Genomic DNA, 19755 nt, shown 5'->3' on the forward strand with positions numbered 1-19755 from the left:
GTTTCTTTTGTTTATTTACAAATAATACTTGGTCCAGCACATGCTTTCTTAAGTAATAGATGTGATACTACTGGCACTTAACTTTTATGCATGGTCTGCTTGCACAGCAGCATCAGAGGCAGAGCAGAAATCTGAGAGCTCTAACAGCCACCCACCTCTCCAGCCATTAAATAGGGAGCAGTGCTTGTGCATCCTAATAAGTATAAAATGAAGATCAACTAGAAAGAAAAAGCAGCAATAAAATTCATGTCTTTTTAGATTAAAATCTCTTTCCATCAGGACAAGTTTTGAGTCCCATCTAGGTGTTATTTAATTTTATCTAATTTGAACAATTTCCAAACATCAAGTTGATTAATTTCAACAGCATGGTGTTATGGAAAGATTTACTGTACAGGGATTGTCTAGCAGGGAATTAATAAAAAAGCCAGTTCTTTGCCCTGAGTAACATGAGGTTTTAAGACTTCCCAGATTTCTAGTGGGAATACTTCACAGCACAAGCATGTTTTCTTCTGGGAGTGAAACCCACCAAAATTATTAAAAACTGAGATCAAATGGTGGTGTCAAACCCAAAGGAAATCATTCTACAGTGGAGAGATTTTTATCAAGTGAAGAAAGTGGAAAATAAAGTTTTTGTTGTTGCTGTTATGCTTTGGGTTTTTAGGTTTTGTTTGTTCGCAATTTTTTTGTTTTGTTTAAAACAGAACAGACACACATGCAGAGTAATCTCCCTCAAAGACAAAGCAAATCTCTATGGTTTGGAGTTCAGAAACCAGGACATCTACTTGAAAATTCATAAACTACTGAAAATTCTTCATTACTTTATGTAGAAAACATTTTGCCTAGCCGAGACTGCAACGTAGGCCATTCTCTAAGCTGGCCTTTCCATCAGAGAAAAAAATAAATCTAGGTAATAGCAAGAGCAGAATCCAGAAATGCTTATTTCCACACACACCTAAAAACCATTGAAGTACAAGTAACTTTGGTTGGACTTCTAAGATGAGACCCTTACTCTACAAGGGAAACTAAGAAGCCCAATTAGCAAAGCATGGATTGTCTTGAGAAAATGATCTAGATGAAGATTCCGTACAGTTAACAATAAAGCATGCTTCCATAACTGGCAGTAACCACAGGAAGCAATCAAACTACAAACATTTCCTAAACCTAATCTGCTTCTGTTTTTTCTTTAGAGAGAGACCTCTATCCAGCAAAGGCAGTCATGGGGAAAGCAGTCCATTTATTTATTTCTCTCTGCACTGCAGTAGAACTGACCTTACATATCCAGATTTGGTATTTTAACTGTCTTTCCCTTTCTTCTAAACAAATTTGAAAAAGAAGCTAAACTGAGAAAAATGCTTTAAAAGGCAGAAATCGGCACAGGAGAGGTTTGCCAGTTCTTTTTCACATCCTGCAGCTCTAATTGCAAAGGCAGAAGCCAATTCAGTTTGACCGCTTGCATTATGCAGAAATACCTGAATTTCTGCAGCAAAGATGCCATCCTGCATCCTGAAGCGTACACAAATCCATAATTTCCTTTTTCAAAAACTTAACCCCACTACTAAATTCATTTAAAAAAAAGAAAAAGGGAAGCTTTAAAGCCTCAGTGTGCCACTTCTTCAAAACAGTGTAAACTGCAAATCCTGAAGTGATCAGAAATTAAAACCTGGTTAGTATATTAATAAATCAGTAGATTTCTACTAAAGACTTTACTAGTTGAGCAAACGTAAAATCAAAGAATCATTTCAGTTGGAAAAGACCTTTAAGATCACATGTAACAATAGAAGATAAATTCATAATTAGAAAAATTAACTGCACTCCAAAATGTGGGGTATTTTGTCCAGTTGGCTGGGGCTTTTTCAAGAGGAAAGACACCAAACAGTATTTGGAAAAAAAAAAAGTGGTTTTTTTGTCTCAACACCACTTCTGTTTAGATCACAGCATAGATCTGCAGTTGATGGTGATGTGAGATCTTCTCCAGAAAATCCTGCAGAGTCCAGCTGAGGGCTGCAGATGCAGGAGATACAAGGACAGGCTAAACAAACACAATCAAACCGTTTCCACAAGGCCACACATACACAACTGTTCACGCTCAAGAAGGATCTGGCTTGAAGCAGATCCCAGGTTCAGCCTATAGCAGTGCAATTCTGTGATAAGGTGGAAGAGACAGAGCTCCCTTATTTCAGCAAACATTAGGATGTCCATTAAGGCTCACTTTCAAGTTACACCATGAATTATGAATACAATTAAATCAGACAGAATATAAGTTGATGGCACTTAACTTATTTACAATAAATGCTTGGTTTGGGTAAATGGACTGTGTTTCAGCCTTTTACTTATCAAACACCAGCTTACAACAGTCTTATTATGAACCTGAGAATTCTTTCACTGTAAATCTTTTTTAATAGGGACTGAAGGAACGACTCTGCAGTTGTTTGTCACTAACCGCTCGGAACCACGTGAAGAAAGCTGTGTGCACACTCTGACAGGCGGCCAGCGGGAAATCGCTGTGTCAAATACAGGAGACTGTACTCATACCTCTGCAACTGTACAATCCTGTGCAGCATCAAGCACCTCATTACAGCAAAAGGTTTTGTTTAAAACCAAAGACCCTACTTTATGCTAATCCTCTGCTCTCCAGTGTGTTCTAGACAAAATGCGAGATATCTGATTTTGCATATAAGCAGTAATGTGATGCTGTTAAACTCCTACTCTTCATGGCTTTATAAGCCCGCTGCAAATAATTTGTTCCAGGATGCAATTTAGTAAAGAAGAGCTCAGTCCACAGATGATTTTAATACAGTGTTTGCCAAAGAAACAAAATCATGTTAAATAACGTTACACTGTAGAATTTTTCTTCTTAGGAGGGCCAGAGGAAGTAAAACTAAGGACAATATCTTTCTACTCCTCCTCGGCTATTTTTTCTGGCTTTACATATTCAATAAATCTGTAGGCAGGAAATGCATTTCTACATTTTATATTTTAGCCAATGGCAAATGCAAACCACAAGGTATTATTTACATCTTTCTTCAGCTTCCAGTCCTTTCTGTGGCTTCAGTCTCCCAGCCATCGCAGCTATCCCAGATCTCAGGAAGTCTTATAAATAAGTCACTACCGTCTCTGCAGATGTCCTCTGCTTCTGACAGCTTAACTACCCAAAGAATCCTTCTCCTAGCTGAAATAACAGCCTTACTATTTAACACAAAATATTTCAGGCCACTATCCCACCACAGAAACATATTATGAAACTCTTAACTTGATTCGATAATGCTTGAATTTCTAAAAAAATGGTAAAAAAGAAAAGCCACATTTAGAGCATGTGCTGCGACAAACAAGAAATGAGAAATAGAAAAACACCAAGCATTTACCTCTGGCACAGCCTCTCCTGCGGCGTGTCTGGGATAGAAGTGCTGCTCGCAGGAGATGAGACCTTTCTTAGTCAAAGAGAATCAGCTGTTTCTGGTAACAAATCCTCTTTGCTAAACCAGCTGCACTAACTCAACCCTAAGTTTGAATCTGTCACACCTGTTGAGTTCACTGAGTGGGAGCGGGAGCAGCCCCACTGGGGCTTAGTGCCACCCTGTTAGCCCAGGGGCAGCCACGCACGGGGCAGCCGGGAGGCAAGAGCAATTAAACAGGAGAATAAAGCACTCCCACCTCTCCAATTAAACAAGCAAAACTGAGAGCAATGATAACCCAGAGCTCAAAATACTGCTTTGAGGGAGCCTGAGTGAGAAGGCAGCACAAACAGCTGTCTAGGTTCCTCCAGCAGAAAGTTCAGCCCCCCTGTGCAGCAGCACCCCCAGCATGCAGGAATCCTGGGGATACCAGCACCGTGCTGCCCACCAGAATCACACAAGCCTTCCAATCCATGGAACAGAACCATAGAATCAGTTAGGTTGGAAAAGAACACTTAAAATAATGAAGTCTAACTATTCCAATGGAAAGGAAAAAGGTGAAGACACTATAGTTACATTTTTCCCAAATAAAACAGCTCAGTTGTTTCAACTTGTTTCCCAGTTACAAAAGAAGAAAAAATACTCCACAGCCATACTTCATAATATTAATTAAATGGAAAATATACTCCTTTCACTCAAAATCAGTGGAATGAACACTTCTAAAATCAGATGATTTTTTGTTAAAAAATCATCTTAAGCCATTAATTTCCTGTTAGTTTTAGGTTTTGGTTTCTTTAACTTAAAAACAAGTATAGGGTTTGTGAGGGGTTTTTAGTCTGGGGAACTAATTTCTGTTCCTTTTCTCTCAAAAATGTAACAGAACTTGCCTAAGGGGTTAAGACTCTCTATGCCAAGTTCCACCCAAAATTATTTTTAATGACCAACATTTTTAAACCCTGAAAACTGGAACCACTAATAAGCCCTTAAATTCAGTGGTGCTAGCAGATGCCACCATATTATGTAATTTTTGAAGCAAAAAAACATCTTCTAGCAAAAGCATTTTAATGAAGGTTCTATTAACTGGTCTCCTGGTACTGGGATAAGTCCCCTGGAATGCAACAGAAAAGCCTTCATAGCTGGCTTGAGGTTTTATTTCTGGAGAAGTGCTGCAGACCACACTCGTGCCTATTTTGGGGTCTCCACTGGGACCACCAGCAAGTTCTTTTCTCCATCATGTCCATTTCTCTGTGAATCACTCCCTGGCAAGCAAAAGAAGAAATCTTATCACCTCTTCTCCGTGTTACAAGATAAATGTCTGCCAACCTATATCTCTGCCTTCAAACCCACTTGCAGGCTCCAACAGAGAGACAAACTGAATTATCTGCAACCACTGTAACCACTGCCTCTTTCCTCGTATCTTAGAGATACTGGCAGCACTAGAAAACCTAATTTCTAAGTGACAATGCCAACAGATATGGCAGAAGTGGCTATGGGCAAAAGTTACAAGTACACACGCAAGAGGACAAGCCACATTAAACTCACTCTGAAAAAATGTTGTCAAACTCAATAGTAACTGATGAAGCTCTTCATCCTGCTTCACTTTCAGCAAGGGTAAGGCTATTGCTACAGCAATATCATTACTAGATGGTATTTTTCTGGTAGAAGAAGACCACAGAAATCTTCATCAAATCTTCAGCGTGAAAATAAGTGAAGGAGAGAATCACAAATGAGAAAACGTAGAAGCCATTCTGTCCTCCAGAAGGCAGCCAGCTTCCCCTTCTGCCTCCCTTTGCACCAGTCAATACGGAGTCTTCAGACAGTCTGCACCTACAGCCCATTATGGGTCAGCAACTGCCCTCTGGGGCTTGGCCTTTACTTCCAACTCCAATCTTTCCCACCCTTGGACTAAGGGTAACTTCTGAGTGGCCTTCTCTTGTACTGTCTTACCGCAGAGTGGTGGGGAACCACTCTACAAACGTAAGATCACACATTTAACAGCTATCAGTTTGAATATTAGTCCTTTAGGAATATATACATTTATCTGCCAGCAGGTCACATTAATCTAATGGGTTTAATAACTACCAGATCTTGATCAAACAAGTCATGAGGTCAAGGAACAAAAGTCATATACATTCTCTTTCTCAGGTGAGCACAGTATACTTCATCCAGTTAGGAATTTTTTGGGGCAAGGGTAGAAAAGACCTACCTATAGGCTGACCTTCAGTGTGTGGATTCACTTGTGATGAGTCAGCAATGCTTTTGGGGCTCAACAAGCTGAATTACTACATTATTATGTACACAGACCTACACCAAAGAATTAGATACTTCTGCTAGTGCAAATGCATGTGCTCACTGAGAGGTGTTAGCCAAAGAAAGCAGATTACATCTGTGCTCCAAAGGCCGAACTGGCTCCCACTTCACTTTTGGATGCCATTCCAAATGTTGATTTCTAAAGCTGTATGATACAGGACTAGAGCCAAGGCTACTGTAGCAAGGCTCTCTTCCCATGCAGGGTACAGCAGAAAGGACACTTCTGCTTACAGCTCTAAGAGTCAGAGAAAATGGAGAGCCAGGATTGCTCAACCTCAGGCCTTCAACTACAGTCTGGTCCCTGTGCAAGAGGCACACAGATGCATGGCCCCTTGGTACAGGGCCCTTCTGCCTTTTGGGTTTTAACCTAAATCCTGAGATGGCGAGGGAGCTGAAGGGCCATAGGAGAGTCTCTCCCCGGGAGCAATGGCTTAAGAAACCAAGTACTCTTATATGCATTCAGGTCCACACATTTGAGGAAGGCACAAAAAAACAAAACACTCCCCTTACATGAAGCAGCACAGCTTTCATTCTGAAAGAGAAGGAAGTTTTTACTACTTTCTACCTGTCTATGGCATTCTCAAAGCTCATGTAGCTGGCAGGTCAAAATGACACTGTGATCATATTAATGTCATCACAAAGGCTCAATACATTCATTAGTATGCCAGACCCAGACACTCAGATAATGCCTAACTTGAGCATTACTGTCAAGCAATACACCTACTTACTGCATACGTGCTCACAGGAGCTCATATGAAGTCTACTATCCAGATTTCTAGCTTGAGAAACAAACTACTTGAAAAAAAGAAAAAAGGAAAATTTAAAAAAAACCCTCACACTTCTGTTACTCTGCATTTTCTCTAAGTCTAAAAATTGGTAGCATGTATGACAGGTCCACCTCATTTTTCTTAATGATGTTTTTATTATTCTTTCACTCAATTAAAACAGAAATGGATATTGCATCTTCTGACTGTATAATTGTTATTGTAATCTGTTTTCGATCACTGCTTGGGAAATGGGTCCAAAACAACATAAACTATCCACAGCCTCAGAATACAAGTCATTTTCTTTTACTACGATACTTAAAGAGACATCTATCATGTTGCTCCGCTAACATGTTTGTAATATGGCAAAGAAGTTATTTGTAAGTTGGGAAAAGACATTATGAAAATCACCTTTTACTCCAAAGTATTGTATAACTCATAATTTATAACTACATTTCTTAATAACCATTCAAAATAATAAGGCTGGAAATTGTGCACATCTAATTTTAATATATAAATAATGGAAATGCACATAAACCAAAATATGCTCAAAATATGAATTTATATTACTCTCCAAAAAATAGGCTGGTTATAGTTTTGAAAATAACATGCTTCATTTCCAATATACGCCTGTCAGTTAAATTTATGGCAAAACATTCTCCGTGAGTTTAGATTACCAAGATGGTAAATACTTCTTTGTGAGTTTCCTCACTTATCTGAAGCTTCTGTCCAAATGCTGACAAAAGTCAGCAACTTCTCAAGAGCAAAGTGTTGGTGATACCCAAGTAAAGACAGACTAATCCAGCCCCTTCTCAACATTACAAATAGAATGGAACAGCTGAGAGAGAGACTAAGTAACCTTGTGGTTGTATGCAGCCATACAAATCATGCTTTTGATATAAGAAACTCCCCTCCCGACATTTCATGCCAGGTGTAGTATCTTTGAAAAGATCTGCTGTCAATAGAGAGTCTTTTCACCTCAGTGTTTGTCTTTGGGGAACAAATGAGGGAGCATGTTTAAGTGGAAGACATTCCTACTGCATTCTGAAAACACAGAGGGTATATGGTTATCTCAAGAGATGCTGTAGCTTCATATAAAATAGTGTCTGACAGGTATTAAGATTTTTCTGACCTTCTTTACCTTGCTGACATTGCTACTAACAAGGTACAGTTGTGCTTAAATTGTTTAATATTGCACGTTCATCTGATACAAGGACATCAGTTAGAGCACAATAACTAAACATTTCTAGCAAGATAATTACCCAGATAATTTTCTATTTAGAAAACAAGTCATATGCTTAGACTCTTATCTAGAGCTACCTGTCCTTTTTCTTCAAGTTCTTTCTGTTCCCTTCATACAGCTTCTACAAATAATGACAATCTTCTTTTTCCAAACATCACTGCATGAAACACCAATAATCATTTAGCATTCAACAAGAAATTTAAAATATATCTTGAGTTCAGACACAGTATTCCTGCCCTAGCATCCAGTTTACCAGAACATTGATGCAGGGCTCACACTTCATTTTTTAAACAATCTGTAAATTATTTACATTGTTTTATTCTAAGTAGAAGTGCCTCCCGGAAGGAGGTTTTACGTAAGTCCTCAGATACTAGCAACATCAACATTCACACCTTTAAAAATCAGAGTAAGAATTACACTTTAAAAACCCAAAGCAAAATGCAGCACTAACCAACCAATAAAACAAACAAACAAAACCTTTCAAACATCTTTTTTAAGAGTATTTTAATGTCAGCAGCTCTAAACTGCTAATAGACAAATGCCAAAACCTTGTATATTTGTAAATCTTCAGGGGACACTCACAGAGCTATCAAATTTATTTAAAAATAAAAAAAAACAAACAACTGAAAATACTGTTTCATGTTTTCTCTAAAGTTCCCTGAAATAGAAGAAATAACACTGGAAATATAAAATATTTTTTCCTTTACCAATATTCAGATCAATGCAAATGAAGACTAGAACAAAATATACTCAACAGATGCAGTATGTACGTTCATACAAAGCGCAGGGACTCTGGATTAAAAAAAAAATCCCTAACTATAGAATAGTGACAATATGGACAACATGCTTTGCTGGCTGTGAACATATCACACATTAAAGCAGTGAACACTTGGGAATGGCCATGAGAACCTCAACTAGGTAGGCTAACAAGTGCCCCCAAATGAAATGGCACAGAGTATTTTGTGTCTTTCATAGCACTAATCAATGTAAACTCATTTGTCTTCAGCCCTGCAGCAGAGACGCTGCTGATGAGCATTCTGCAACAAGTACAAAGCTTCTTGGAGGGCAATTTTTTTTAGTATCTCTAGAGGCTAGAAAACATTTCTCAAAAGCCATCAAATACTCAGCTGCCTTTTGTCTACTGTGACTATTTCTTACATCTGCATTAGTGACACATGCCACCGTGGGGACTGATGCAGCTGACCCCGGACATTTGGTACAGTAGGAAACAATTACCACAAGGAGATTTTTTCAGAGCTAGAAAGGGCTCTGGCTCCTTGTTCAACACAGCAGGCTGGTTTCAAAGCCACTGTGAGCTTCAAAAGGAGAGCACGCTCCTTTGGTAGTTACAGAGTATGAATCAGGCACAGGTTATCTCCAACAAACCCCCGTCCTATCAATTCAAAGGGACTTGGTAATACTTTATACCTTGAAAAACTGAGCCTTTAATCTGAAAAACACAGCAGTAGTTACTAATTTAACTAAATTATGAGGGGCAGTAATTAAAGGCCTAACTTAGCTATGCCTTGCAATTTGGGATTCAAAAGAAAATCTTCCCAAGTTTTACAGATTTTCAGCTATTTTGAAAAGTTTAAAAATAAGATTTAAAAGCAGGTTGAGGACTGCTCAATCACAAAAATAAGAATTTTCCTAAACAGGTCACACAGATGTTTGGTGAATATAAATACATGACTGCAATAAAACTTTTCATTTTACAGCACCATAGTTGTCATATTGTATTACCATGTTCTGTGTCAACGCAAGCGACAAAAATCTTACCGGTTCAAGTATTTTACTTAAGCTCCAGACCACCATTGTGGCCCTTTTCCTCCCCATTCCACACAGACAGCTCTAAAGAAAACATCAATAATAGAAAGTAACTGCAAAAATAAATATTCAGGCTAGCCTCTCCATGAAGAAAACTAAACTCAAATACTTTTAAAGGAATCCTAAAGTAAGTGATACCATCTGAAAGTCTGTGCTACAAACTAGAAAGTTTCGGTATGACATAGCTGTCTATTGAAATGACGACTTGATTACAGTTACATTATGCCAGGTTTTTTCTATTTTTAAATCAAGATAAAATATTCAGCAGTAGAAGAGCATTTAAAGATAATATAAGGATTCCACAAAACTAGATATTTGAGAAAGGAATCTGCAAGCTTTACCTCTAAGTGTTTCTTCATAATACTAAAAGGTTAATACTGTTGGCCTTCCTTTGATATCCAAACTCTTCATCTAAATTGTAAGTGGCAGATAATTCACTATTTAATTTCTTGAAAATATGTTACCTCATTGGCATCTTTTTAGTTTTTAATATGATTTTGCCATCTTCTTTAGGCACAAAAAACAGTTCTGAGGAGTTACTGAAACCTCCTGTTAAGGTGAGTTTGCCAAAGAATTGCCCTATAAATAATTGACAGTAAATATACTATGTTCTATCCCAGTGAGATCAAGAAAAAGCAGGACCCAACTTAAAAAGGGAGGAGTAAACAGAGAATTAATATGGATAATTTCAATTATGTTGGTTGCTTTTTCTTTGCTTTGGTTTGTGATAAGAATAACAGCATGCATTTAACTAACATGGCCATGGGTGTGGAAAAGAAGCACGGAGATGACTTGAAACACTTAGGAACTGTTGCGGGGGAAAGAAAAAAAATCTTACTACCACTAATCTTAAATCTTGAATTCAAAATTGTTGGTGTCTTTCTGCAGATGCAACTTAAGGATTCCAAAATTACCCTAAACATCAAATTATGTCTAAGTCATTGAATGGGTGGATACCCTATATTCTGTTTAATGCGTATGTTCAATTGCACACGCACTTCAACCAACTGTGTCTTTATTTTAATAACAGACCAAGTACCGAAAACACATAAAGAAAGACTATTTTTCTACCTCAGCAAAAATATAGCTGATACACTGCATGACCCTTCAGGAATGACTGCTCTGTTTGTTCTATTTACATGATATAGCCTGACTGGAAAAGGGAGAGAGGGGTGAAGATCAGCAAAAATACCAGAAACTCATTTTTAACAATCAGTCCCGAAAAAAAAATCACTGTCTTGCTTTTCTTACTGTTCCTGTTAGAGGTTTCTTCCTCATTATATATCAGAAACATGTAAAATGCAAGATTTTAAATTTCTTCCAAATCCCTACTGAATCATATAAAATTAAAAGAAACATTTTCCAACTATGCAGCTACAGATAAAACATAAAATATAAACGTAAAACATAAAAATACATCTATGCTGGTTCCTGAAACTAACAAGGGTTTCCGGCTTTCACACTTCTGTATTTCAGCGCGCTTAATTCTTTCCAACAGCTACATATTTCTTTCAGGCAGCAGGAAGGTATTCTTAATCTAGGATCTGGGCAGGAATCGAAAACTTAAACCTTTCACTTTGCTCAATTCCTAAGGACAAGTGAAACACACTTCCTTACTGCGCTCAGGATGCCATGTTAACTAACCATTTAGAACAGAGGAGCAAATTTGATCAGGCTGTATTCCTCCGTTTGCACAGAAGTGAATTTTTGCTCCAGTCAAGTACATGCTTGTAAAGATATAAAAGGTAGTACAAACCCTATCATATTTTTACAGAAATATATAGAAGGGACTTTGACAAACAGCTCTTTAACCATCAGCCTGTGTTTCTGTCACCCCAGAGATATATTAAAACTGATTTTTAACTACACTTAGGCAGACACGACCACGATACACTGAACTTCAGGGGGCTCACAGCAATCAGCAGCAGCGCTCCGAAGAGTCACTGCATCCACATTTCTGTTACATCTGACTTCATACAAGCTCCCTAAGTACAGCTACTGATTAACATCCTGATCATACACTTTGGTTTGAATTGCCCAAAAGCTTTTCCCTCCATTAATATTTTGTAAATTGAATCACAGTTTTTAACAGTTAAATGAATATGAACATATTATCAGACTGCATCAAACTAATCTAAACAAAAAATGTTTTGCCATCATTTCCTGTTTCAAATTTGAACATGCTCCCTTGGCTACCATTTGGTTCTATGCCTCTTTTTCAGCAAAATCAAACTTCAGAACAGCTCACTGCATACTGGCATTTTAAGCTGCTTTCAGAAGCTTTTGATGCTTATTTTCTACACTCTTCAAATCAACACACATATATATATATGTACATCCACTCTTACACAAACAGGTTCACGAACTGCAATCAACAATTCTGTAAATATAAGTTTCCTAGTCATTAATCATCCCTCTTTTTTTTAATCCTTATGGAGTGAATTACTAACTGAGAGGAGACGCCAATCCTAGTAAGTGAATGTTACCCAACAGGGATATAAAGCTGTCAACACCATAGTGCTCTTGCTTGCTCTAAACTCTCTCCCAGGCTTCATATGTTTTTTAAAGCGATATTAGTCTTTTTTTCCAAGGAACCTTACTCTCCTTAAAATCTGAGCACTTGTGTTTTATTACATACAGGTTTTAAAACAGACTGGTCAGATAACTGTTGAAATATTTCAGAAGCACTGGGTTAGTCAGGCAAACCAAAACTGGACTCTAATACATTGGGCTGACGCTGACAACATTGTAAACAGTACCAAAACTTTTAAATCCCCTATTAAACACAACCTTTAAGACCTCGTTTATCTTTTTAGTGACCTTCACTAGATTATTATAGCTGCTGTAATAGCCCTCTGAATTAAGGACATTCATGTTAGGAATAAAAAACTAGGAAAGTCATAATGCAAAATTTCGCATGAGAACAATTGATTTTCTATCTGCATTACACAAGCTTATTTTAAAACACTTTTTCACTCATAAAACTAGTGAGAAAGCTAGAAACACCAATAGCATTATATTTCTCTATTTCTCAGGGAAGTCACTAGAAAAATAATTGCAGCAAACAGTACGATTATAAAACTGGTTACCAAAGGTCATCACACTCATCATAGCTGCAGATAGTTGAGAGCTTATTGCTCTGTTCTCACGATTAACTTCAGAAACTGATATTATTACAACAAAAAGCCACTTGACAAATAGGAAGGAATTTCAGCATTTACATATCTAAGGCCCAAAATGAGATGAGAAAAAGAATTGCTAGCATTTGGCGTTGCTTTCAAAATCTTCAGATACACATTATGGAATTAAAAATAAACCAAAAAAACCCAAAATGGTCTCTAGTTTTCGGTAAAGTATTTCCATTTTTGTCCTAAATACAATTCACATTCAGTAAGTATTAGCACTTGTTAAAGCCCAAGAAATAAGAATAAACAGAAACACTGGCAACTGAAGCCCTGGATGTCACTTCACTATGACTTTCAATAGTTTCCTTTTTGTCAGACTCTAGGCACGATAGCAGGAGAGTCCCTATCAGTATTTACTTCAAATAATTTTTATACTAATTTGCCAGTAAATTTAAAGTAAGCCCATCCACAAATGTCTACAGATGCATTTCACAACTCCAGTGAAAAAATTACTAAGACCACAGTAATCACTGCAAAGATACAGACTTCCAAAAATACCTGAAACAGGTGTGATCTGCATTCAGGAAAAGATCACTTGATCGTAACAGGTTCTTAAAGATCAAACTTGAAAAAGAGCAGAAGGAAAATATCTGGAAATTAGCTATGTTGATTTATTGTAAGAGTATTGCCAGGAGAAAAAAAAATCAATTTTAAACAGCACCATTATCTTATTAAAAAAAATCTGCCTTAACTAATTTAGTATTGAGTATTATAGAACCTAGGTAAGTATCCAGAAAGGAATAATTTTTTTCTTGCTTTCAGTATCAATAAGGAGTAATGAATAACCTTTATTATGAACAGCCTAAATCCAAAGAGACTGAGACTGTTTAAAGAACACCAGCTAAGGAAAAAGAAAAAAATTACTCCTGCCTTTCTTATTCCCCTACACTTCTACACTCCAGTCTACAACACCTTTATAAATGAGCTGAAGAATAATGAATGAAAACTCAGGCTCTTAAAAGTTTGCTTTCAGAAATGAAAGTATTTTTCTTAAGTGGAAGAGATCTTCCACAGCTTAATAGGCCAGATTCAGGCTGAACCACCAATGTAACTATAAAAGCTGCTGAATTTCTCTTGGATAATACAGCTGCAACTAGAAAGCAAACATATATTCCAAAACATTTAAAAGAGTTTTCTTAAAGTACATTTCTATAAATGCCCCAAGGAAAAATATTTCAGCTCTAATTCTAACATTCCTTTAAAAATCAAGCAGCTTTAATGCCCAAGTCTCGAAAAAGGCATGTAAAACTACATACACTACTTTTTATATGATTAACTAGTTCCTTTTTACAATTATTCAACAAATTATTTCTTCACCAATTTCTAAGTGGAATAGTATTACAAGTCTTTCACTGCAAAGCTGCTTCTTCTTTTTCCATACATTGGAAGAACACAGAGAAGAGGATTAAAAACTAGATATAAAGAAACATAAAAAACTAGTGAGCTCTCTTACCCTTCATTAGGTATATAAATGAATCCTACGCTTTTAAAATAAAATCTGCAGCTCCTTAGCAAACTTCAGCAATTAGGAAGCCTATTGAGCCAAAGAGGTCTAAAACAAGCATCTAATGGTAAAATCGCTAAATAAACCTCACGTAATAGAGAGTCATGTGACGACCATTTCAATGTATCTCTCGAAATGCCAGCTACACAAACTCCGTGTGTATAAACAACTACAATTATGTGTTACCGCTCAGCTCATTTTAGAACACAAATACAGAGGGTTTTTCTAACGTAAAGTTATTGGTGGCCTTCCCTGCAGTATTCTGCTCACAATGTCTGGTTAATTTCAAGATTTTTAAATATACTTTTCCTAACATGAGGCTGCACTGTCTTAAACACGACAGCATCAGAGTTAAGAGGAAAAAAGAAGGCATTTAAGAGAAGTGACTGGAAAGTTTACCTGCTTGGAACAAAAGGAGGGGAAAAAGCAACCACGCACTTAACACGCTCTTAACACAAAACTGACCAGCAACGTGATAGCAAAGTAGGAAAGATTAAGTATTCTAGAGAAACGCAGGAAAACTGTAAAACTAATGCTCAATATATTTGCTGAAAGAGCTAAACCTTGCACATGCCCTATCCTCTTTTACAACTCCTACAAAATTCTACTTACCGAAAGAAAAATAAAACCCCAAAATCCAACCATAAACGCTACCATTTTTCCCACCCTGGTGACCCTTTTCTTAAAGCTGTGACGGTGGGTGTTAACGCACCTAACTGGTGTCACCTATATCCGCGAAGGCAGCCCGACCGCCCGCACCCAAGCCGGAGGCGCTGCCCTTTGCGGCAAGCGCTGCCCAGGCCCGCCACCCGGCCGCTGCCGTGCCCTGCACGGGGGGCAGGGGGATGCCCGTGGGCTGCCCCAGAGCAATCCGCACCGAGAAAGCGCCAAGCGCAGGACACGCTCTCACCCCGTTACCCTCTCGCCTTTTGAGAGCAGCCCGACCAGAGCCCGGCCCGGGCTGGCCTCTTTCGGCAGGCGGCCTTCTAACGCCGGAGGGCTGCGCGCCGCACGCCCGGTCCAAATCTTCCCGTGGATCCCCATCACCGCAGCGGTGCCGAGCAGCCAAATGCTTGCCCAGGAAAGCGGGCAGCAGCTCTCCAGCCGCCACTCGGACCTGCCGGCCCCTCCGCGCACGGTGCCGACCCGCCCGCCACACGCTTCCCCCGGGCCCGCCGCCCTGCGCGCCCCGGGCGGCAGAGCCGCCGCGAGCGCGGCCGCACGGTTACCTCCCACGGGCTTGGTGACGGCGCCGTTGGGCCTCCCGCGGGTGCCCATAGGGCTGCCGTTCTGCTCCAGCCTGGCCACCTTCCCGGGGGGGGGCCCTTTGACATCGGGGCTGCCGCTGCCTCTGTCGGGGCTGTCCCGCAGGCAGGGGCTCTCGCTCCTCCGCTCCATGCTCGGGGACGCTGCTCCCGCTGGCAGGTCGCAGTAGAAGGAGCACGGACCTAGGGCGAGAGAAAGAAGGGGCGCTTCAGTGGCCGCTGGCCAGTACCGGGCCCCGCTCATCCGGCCGGGCCCCCGATGCCCGTCTCCAGAGCGGTTCAGCTCCGTGAAGCCGGGCGAGTAGCGGCCGGGTGTGATGCCGCCCCGCTCCCGCCGCCGGAGCCGGCCCCGCTGGAACCGAGCGGTTCGCCTCACCCGCCCGGCGCCAACCTGCCGCGGGCGGGGGCAGGCAGTGCTGCGCCCCAGTTCCCATCGCGCTCGGCAGGCAAGCAGCCCAGCCGCCTGCCGCAGCCAGGTGCTGCGCCCCGGGTCCGGCCAGTCCCGGCCCACCCCCGGGGGCCGCGGGGAAAAGGCTGCCAGTCCAGACGGCCCCGCTGGCACGGCCCCCCCGCGCCGGCCAGCTGTGCAGCCACGGAGTAGCCGGCTGGCTGCTGGCGAGGAAGCCTCTAGCGAGCGGCTCCCGCGAACTGCCGCTGTACTTACTGCTTATAGCCTGTCTGTAAGTTGGCTGAGTTGGGCTCTGTCCATGGATCAGAAGTAGAGAATCCAGGGTGGAAAGTTTTCCTGTTTCCTTCTCCCACGCCGCGTTCTTCGCTTCTACTCCTTCCCCCCACCCCCAGCCCCCTCCTCGCCCTCCTCCGGGGGTGCTGAGGCGGCGGGGCCGGGGCGGTTTCCCGCGGGGCGGCAAGGGTAGAGCCCCGTCCCGGAGGGTCCCGGGTGGCGAGCGGAGCGGAGAGGTCGGGACGAGGGGGCGGGGAGGCGTGGGGCCGTCGGCTGCGGCGCAGAAGAGAAGGGAGAGGGAGCCGACTTCTCACACCTTCAGCGGAGAAAATCAATACCGGGGGAAACAGGGGGAGGAGAAGAGGAGGGAGCGCCGCTCTCCCGGGTTCCGCGGCGGCGGCGAGTGCCTGGCGGCGCGGAGAAGTGGCGGCGGCGGCCCCCCGTGTGTCACTTTCAATCGCTCCCTCCTCTGCCAACGACAGCAGCGGCAGGAGGGACTCGCCACAGAGAGCAGAGAAACGGTTATTAGTTGCGTTGAGTCATCGAGGCAAAGTGAGTCCTTTTTGGGGTTGTCCTTGCTTTCGGGTTTGGTGTATGTGCACGCCTGTGTGTGTGTGTCTGCCTGTCTGTCTGCGCGGCGTTCCCGTCCCAGGGCTCTGCATCCCAAACATCGCCACCCCTCCTTGCCTTGACACCCCTCCCCCTCCCCGCCCCCCCGCAAAAATCAAGTCTCGCTGCTACCTCGGAGTCGGGCACGGACGGGCACGCAGCAGCCCACCTCCTCCCGGCCCGGCCCGCCCCGCGGAGCCCCGGCCCCGCTGCGCGCACGGTGGGAGGCAGAAACCCACCTGGCAGGAAATTAAACACCAATAAATAAATAATACATCTCGCACGCGAAAAAGGAGCGCAGTGCCGCGCGAAGGAAGGGCGTAGGGCAGGCTGGGTGGGGAAGGGGAAGCGTGGCAGGACGACGCGGCAGTGACAGGAGAGACCCAGGGCAGAAAGGCGCAAGGGCAGGGGCAGTCGGGCTGGGGGAGGGCTGAGAGGGAAGGAGAGGAGGAGGAGCCGGGAGAAGGGGAAGGGCGGGGGGGCGGATGGTGGGGAAGTGGGAGTTGGGGACACCGGACCCACCGAGGAGGAGCAAAGCTGCCTCCGGCATTCAGTCCAGACGCGCGGGTTGGTCAGCAGCCCGTGCGGCCTCGCCGCGTCCTGCCACCCGCCCCCCACCCCCGTCCCCCTGGGAACCGACCGACGGCGGGGATCCTCCCGCAACCTCTCTCCGCCGGGGCGAGGCAACAGTAACTTTTCGCGGTGCTGTGGGGGCTGCCGCCCCGAGGGCCGGTCGCGCTTCCTCCAGGCCTCCAAGAGCCAGCGACCGGCCCCAGGTAGGGCCCCCCCCGTCGCCCTGTTCTCCGCGCCCGGCTTCAGGCAGTTACCGGGATGGTCCTGAATAATTGATGGCGGGGGCCGGGAGAAGGTGATAAGCGGGCAGGAAAGCGCTGCTGCTGCCGCCGCTAAATTATTTAATAGCGGAGCTCCGGGTAGGGCATGACAGCGCTACCTAAGTGCAGCCAGTGGTGCGGGCAAAGCTCCGGCCGGGAAGTCGCAGCGCGGCGGGATCGAGCCCCTCACCAGTCCCGGGGCAGCGAGCAGTCACCCGGCAGGCAGGCAGTCCCCTCTCTCTCTGATGCAAGGTGCACCGCGCCTCTCCCTGGGGCCGGCGGCGGCGTGGCCGCGTCTCCCGGCGGGGCCATGCCCCGCGGGCGCCCCGAGGACCCGCAGCGCCCCCTGCCCGGCCCGGGGGGCGCGGGGGAATGAGCCGGCGGCCCCGCGCCGCCGAGCCCTCGCCGCCCGCCCGGCGGCGGAACGAGACCCACGTTAAGGTGGACCGAGGGAATCCCTTCTGGCGGGGGGGGCGGGCGGCGGACGGGCGGCGAGGAATGAGCCGGCGGCGGCGGGCACCCAAAGCGCCCTGACACCCCCCCTCCACCGCCTCCCCCGCTGCCCGTCCGCGGCTGGCTCCCTGCGCGGCGCCGCCCTCCCCGCCGTGCTCCCTTAAGAGCTCTGTCTTTTACGGTGGCGCCGGAGGGTCAAAAAAAAGGGGGGTTAGTGGGGAGCGGAGCCCCCCGTCCCGGGCACGGTGACACTGGGAACCTGCGGGAGCATCACGGCCACCGGGCAGCCCTGGTGGCAGATCTTCGTTCCCCCCGTAAGCACCCGGGAGCAGTAGGGCGGGCAGCGGTGGTTGCCTCGAGCCCGCATGCAGCCGTCCCAGTGCTGCCTCGGGGTTTGCGAGAGGGTCAGGTCCCCACAGGAGATCGGCTGCCGCCGGTCCCACTGCTCCCCTCCTTCCCTCCGAGTGGCAGTGACGGCCCACCCGAGCGCTCGGGTGTCCCGGTGAGCTCCGGGCCGCCCCTGAAAATAGTACCGGGAGAAGCAGAGGATCCCCGGGCAGGGTAAGAGAAATCATCCCTTCGTTCCACATCCGACCTCCGGGCCGGCCCCGAAAAGCAGTGCCAAGTGCGGCTGTCCCCGCCTCGGCCGAAGCACTCGTGTCTCTCCCCGCCTCGGCAGGGGCAGCGGGACCCGCCGCCGAAGTCTGGACGCGGTGCCAGCCTGGCCCCGGGACAGCAAGCCGTGAACGCGGGTGGGAGCCGCGTCCCATCGCCGGCTGAAGTCGGAGGGAGCCAGAGAATATACGGGGAGCAGCGGAAGGCCGAGGGCGGGGGGCCGGGATACCGCCGGGGTCGGGGCTCCGGGAGCGGCCGGAGAAACGAGCGGCGGTGCCGGGAACGCGCAGGCTGCGGAGGAGAGAGCGCGGCGGCTGCCGCCAGGCAGGTCTCCTGCTTTCCCTCTCAGAAACGAGCCTCAAAGTTTGGAGAACTCTCTGTTTTCTTTTTAAAAAACCCGATCTAACTTTTCTCCCTTCCCCCCCCCCCCCCCCCATTTGATAAAGCTCAGCAGTATGGAAGTTAACGTTCTTACATGGAAGTTAACGTTTTCCACCAGCTACTGAATAATTGAATAATGTTTTGTTCTTACCTTTGATGTTGAACTACGAATGCCCGAGGATCAATGGCCAGAAAGTTAGAAGAATTGGTGATTTAGGACTTCAATACTTCTGGAAAAAAAAAATGCCAATGGTTTAGCCAGGATCTTCCCTGTCTGATTCGTTACTATTATTATATCTGATGATGTGGATGGATGGAGAGACTCAATCCAAGCCCATTAATGAGGTATTTTATAAACACCACCGTCTGAAGATCTTCATTTACATTTTGTCACTGATCCTTTCCTTAACAGCGGAGACGTGTGGCGACAACGCGATTACAGGACTTTAGTAAAGCTCCTATAAGAGTACAACTGGCTTGTTAATCGATTAATATTTTATTAAGTGTAAATATTTTATAAAGTTTTTAGGAAAACTATCGATTCTAAATTATTAAACTAGTCAGAAGGGCATTTGAATAATGCATACAATTAAATACATTTAAATATATATGTAGCGATTGCTTCATTTGCAATGAATCCCCTGCACCTTTCTCTTGCTTTCGTTTTTTTCTCCACCGGCAGCTGGTTTCTC

The 19755-nt window shown here is 44.2% G+C and overlaps 1 protein-coding gene across 2 annotated transcripts in view; it reads right to left on the reverse strand.

Annotated features, from left to right (window-relative positions):
• The window catches only part of SATB2 (SATB homeobox 2), a 131445-nt gene extending 112102 nt beyond the window's left edge, over positions 1–19343 (reverse strand). The window contains exons 1-2 of one of the 2 annotated variants that reach the window (XM_054636526.2): positions 19215–19343; positions 15455–15673 (exon numbers count right to left, since the gene is read on the reverse strand). In XM_054636526.2, coding sequence (XP_054492501.1) covers positions 15455–15623 — 169 coding nt within the window. In that variant the 5' untranslated portion in view covers positions 15624–15673; positions 19215–19343. Of the gene's footprint in view, positions 1–15454; positions 15674–16154; positions 16453–19214 lie in introns of those variants that run through there. The other variant, XM_077181222.1, reaches the window with a different exon arrangement.
• Positions 19344–19755: the final 412 nt, after the last annotated feature.

Source organism: Agelaius phoeniceus, chromosome 7, assembly GCF_051311805.1.
Source record: "Agelaius phoeniceus isolate bAgePho1 chromosome 7, bAgePho1.hap1, whole genome shotgun sequence".
Classification (NCBI taxonomy): Eukaryota; Metazoa; Chordata; class Aves; order Passeriformes; family Icteridae; genus Agelaius; species Agelaius phoeniceus.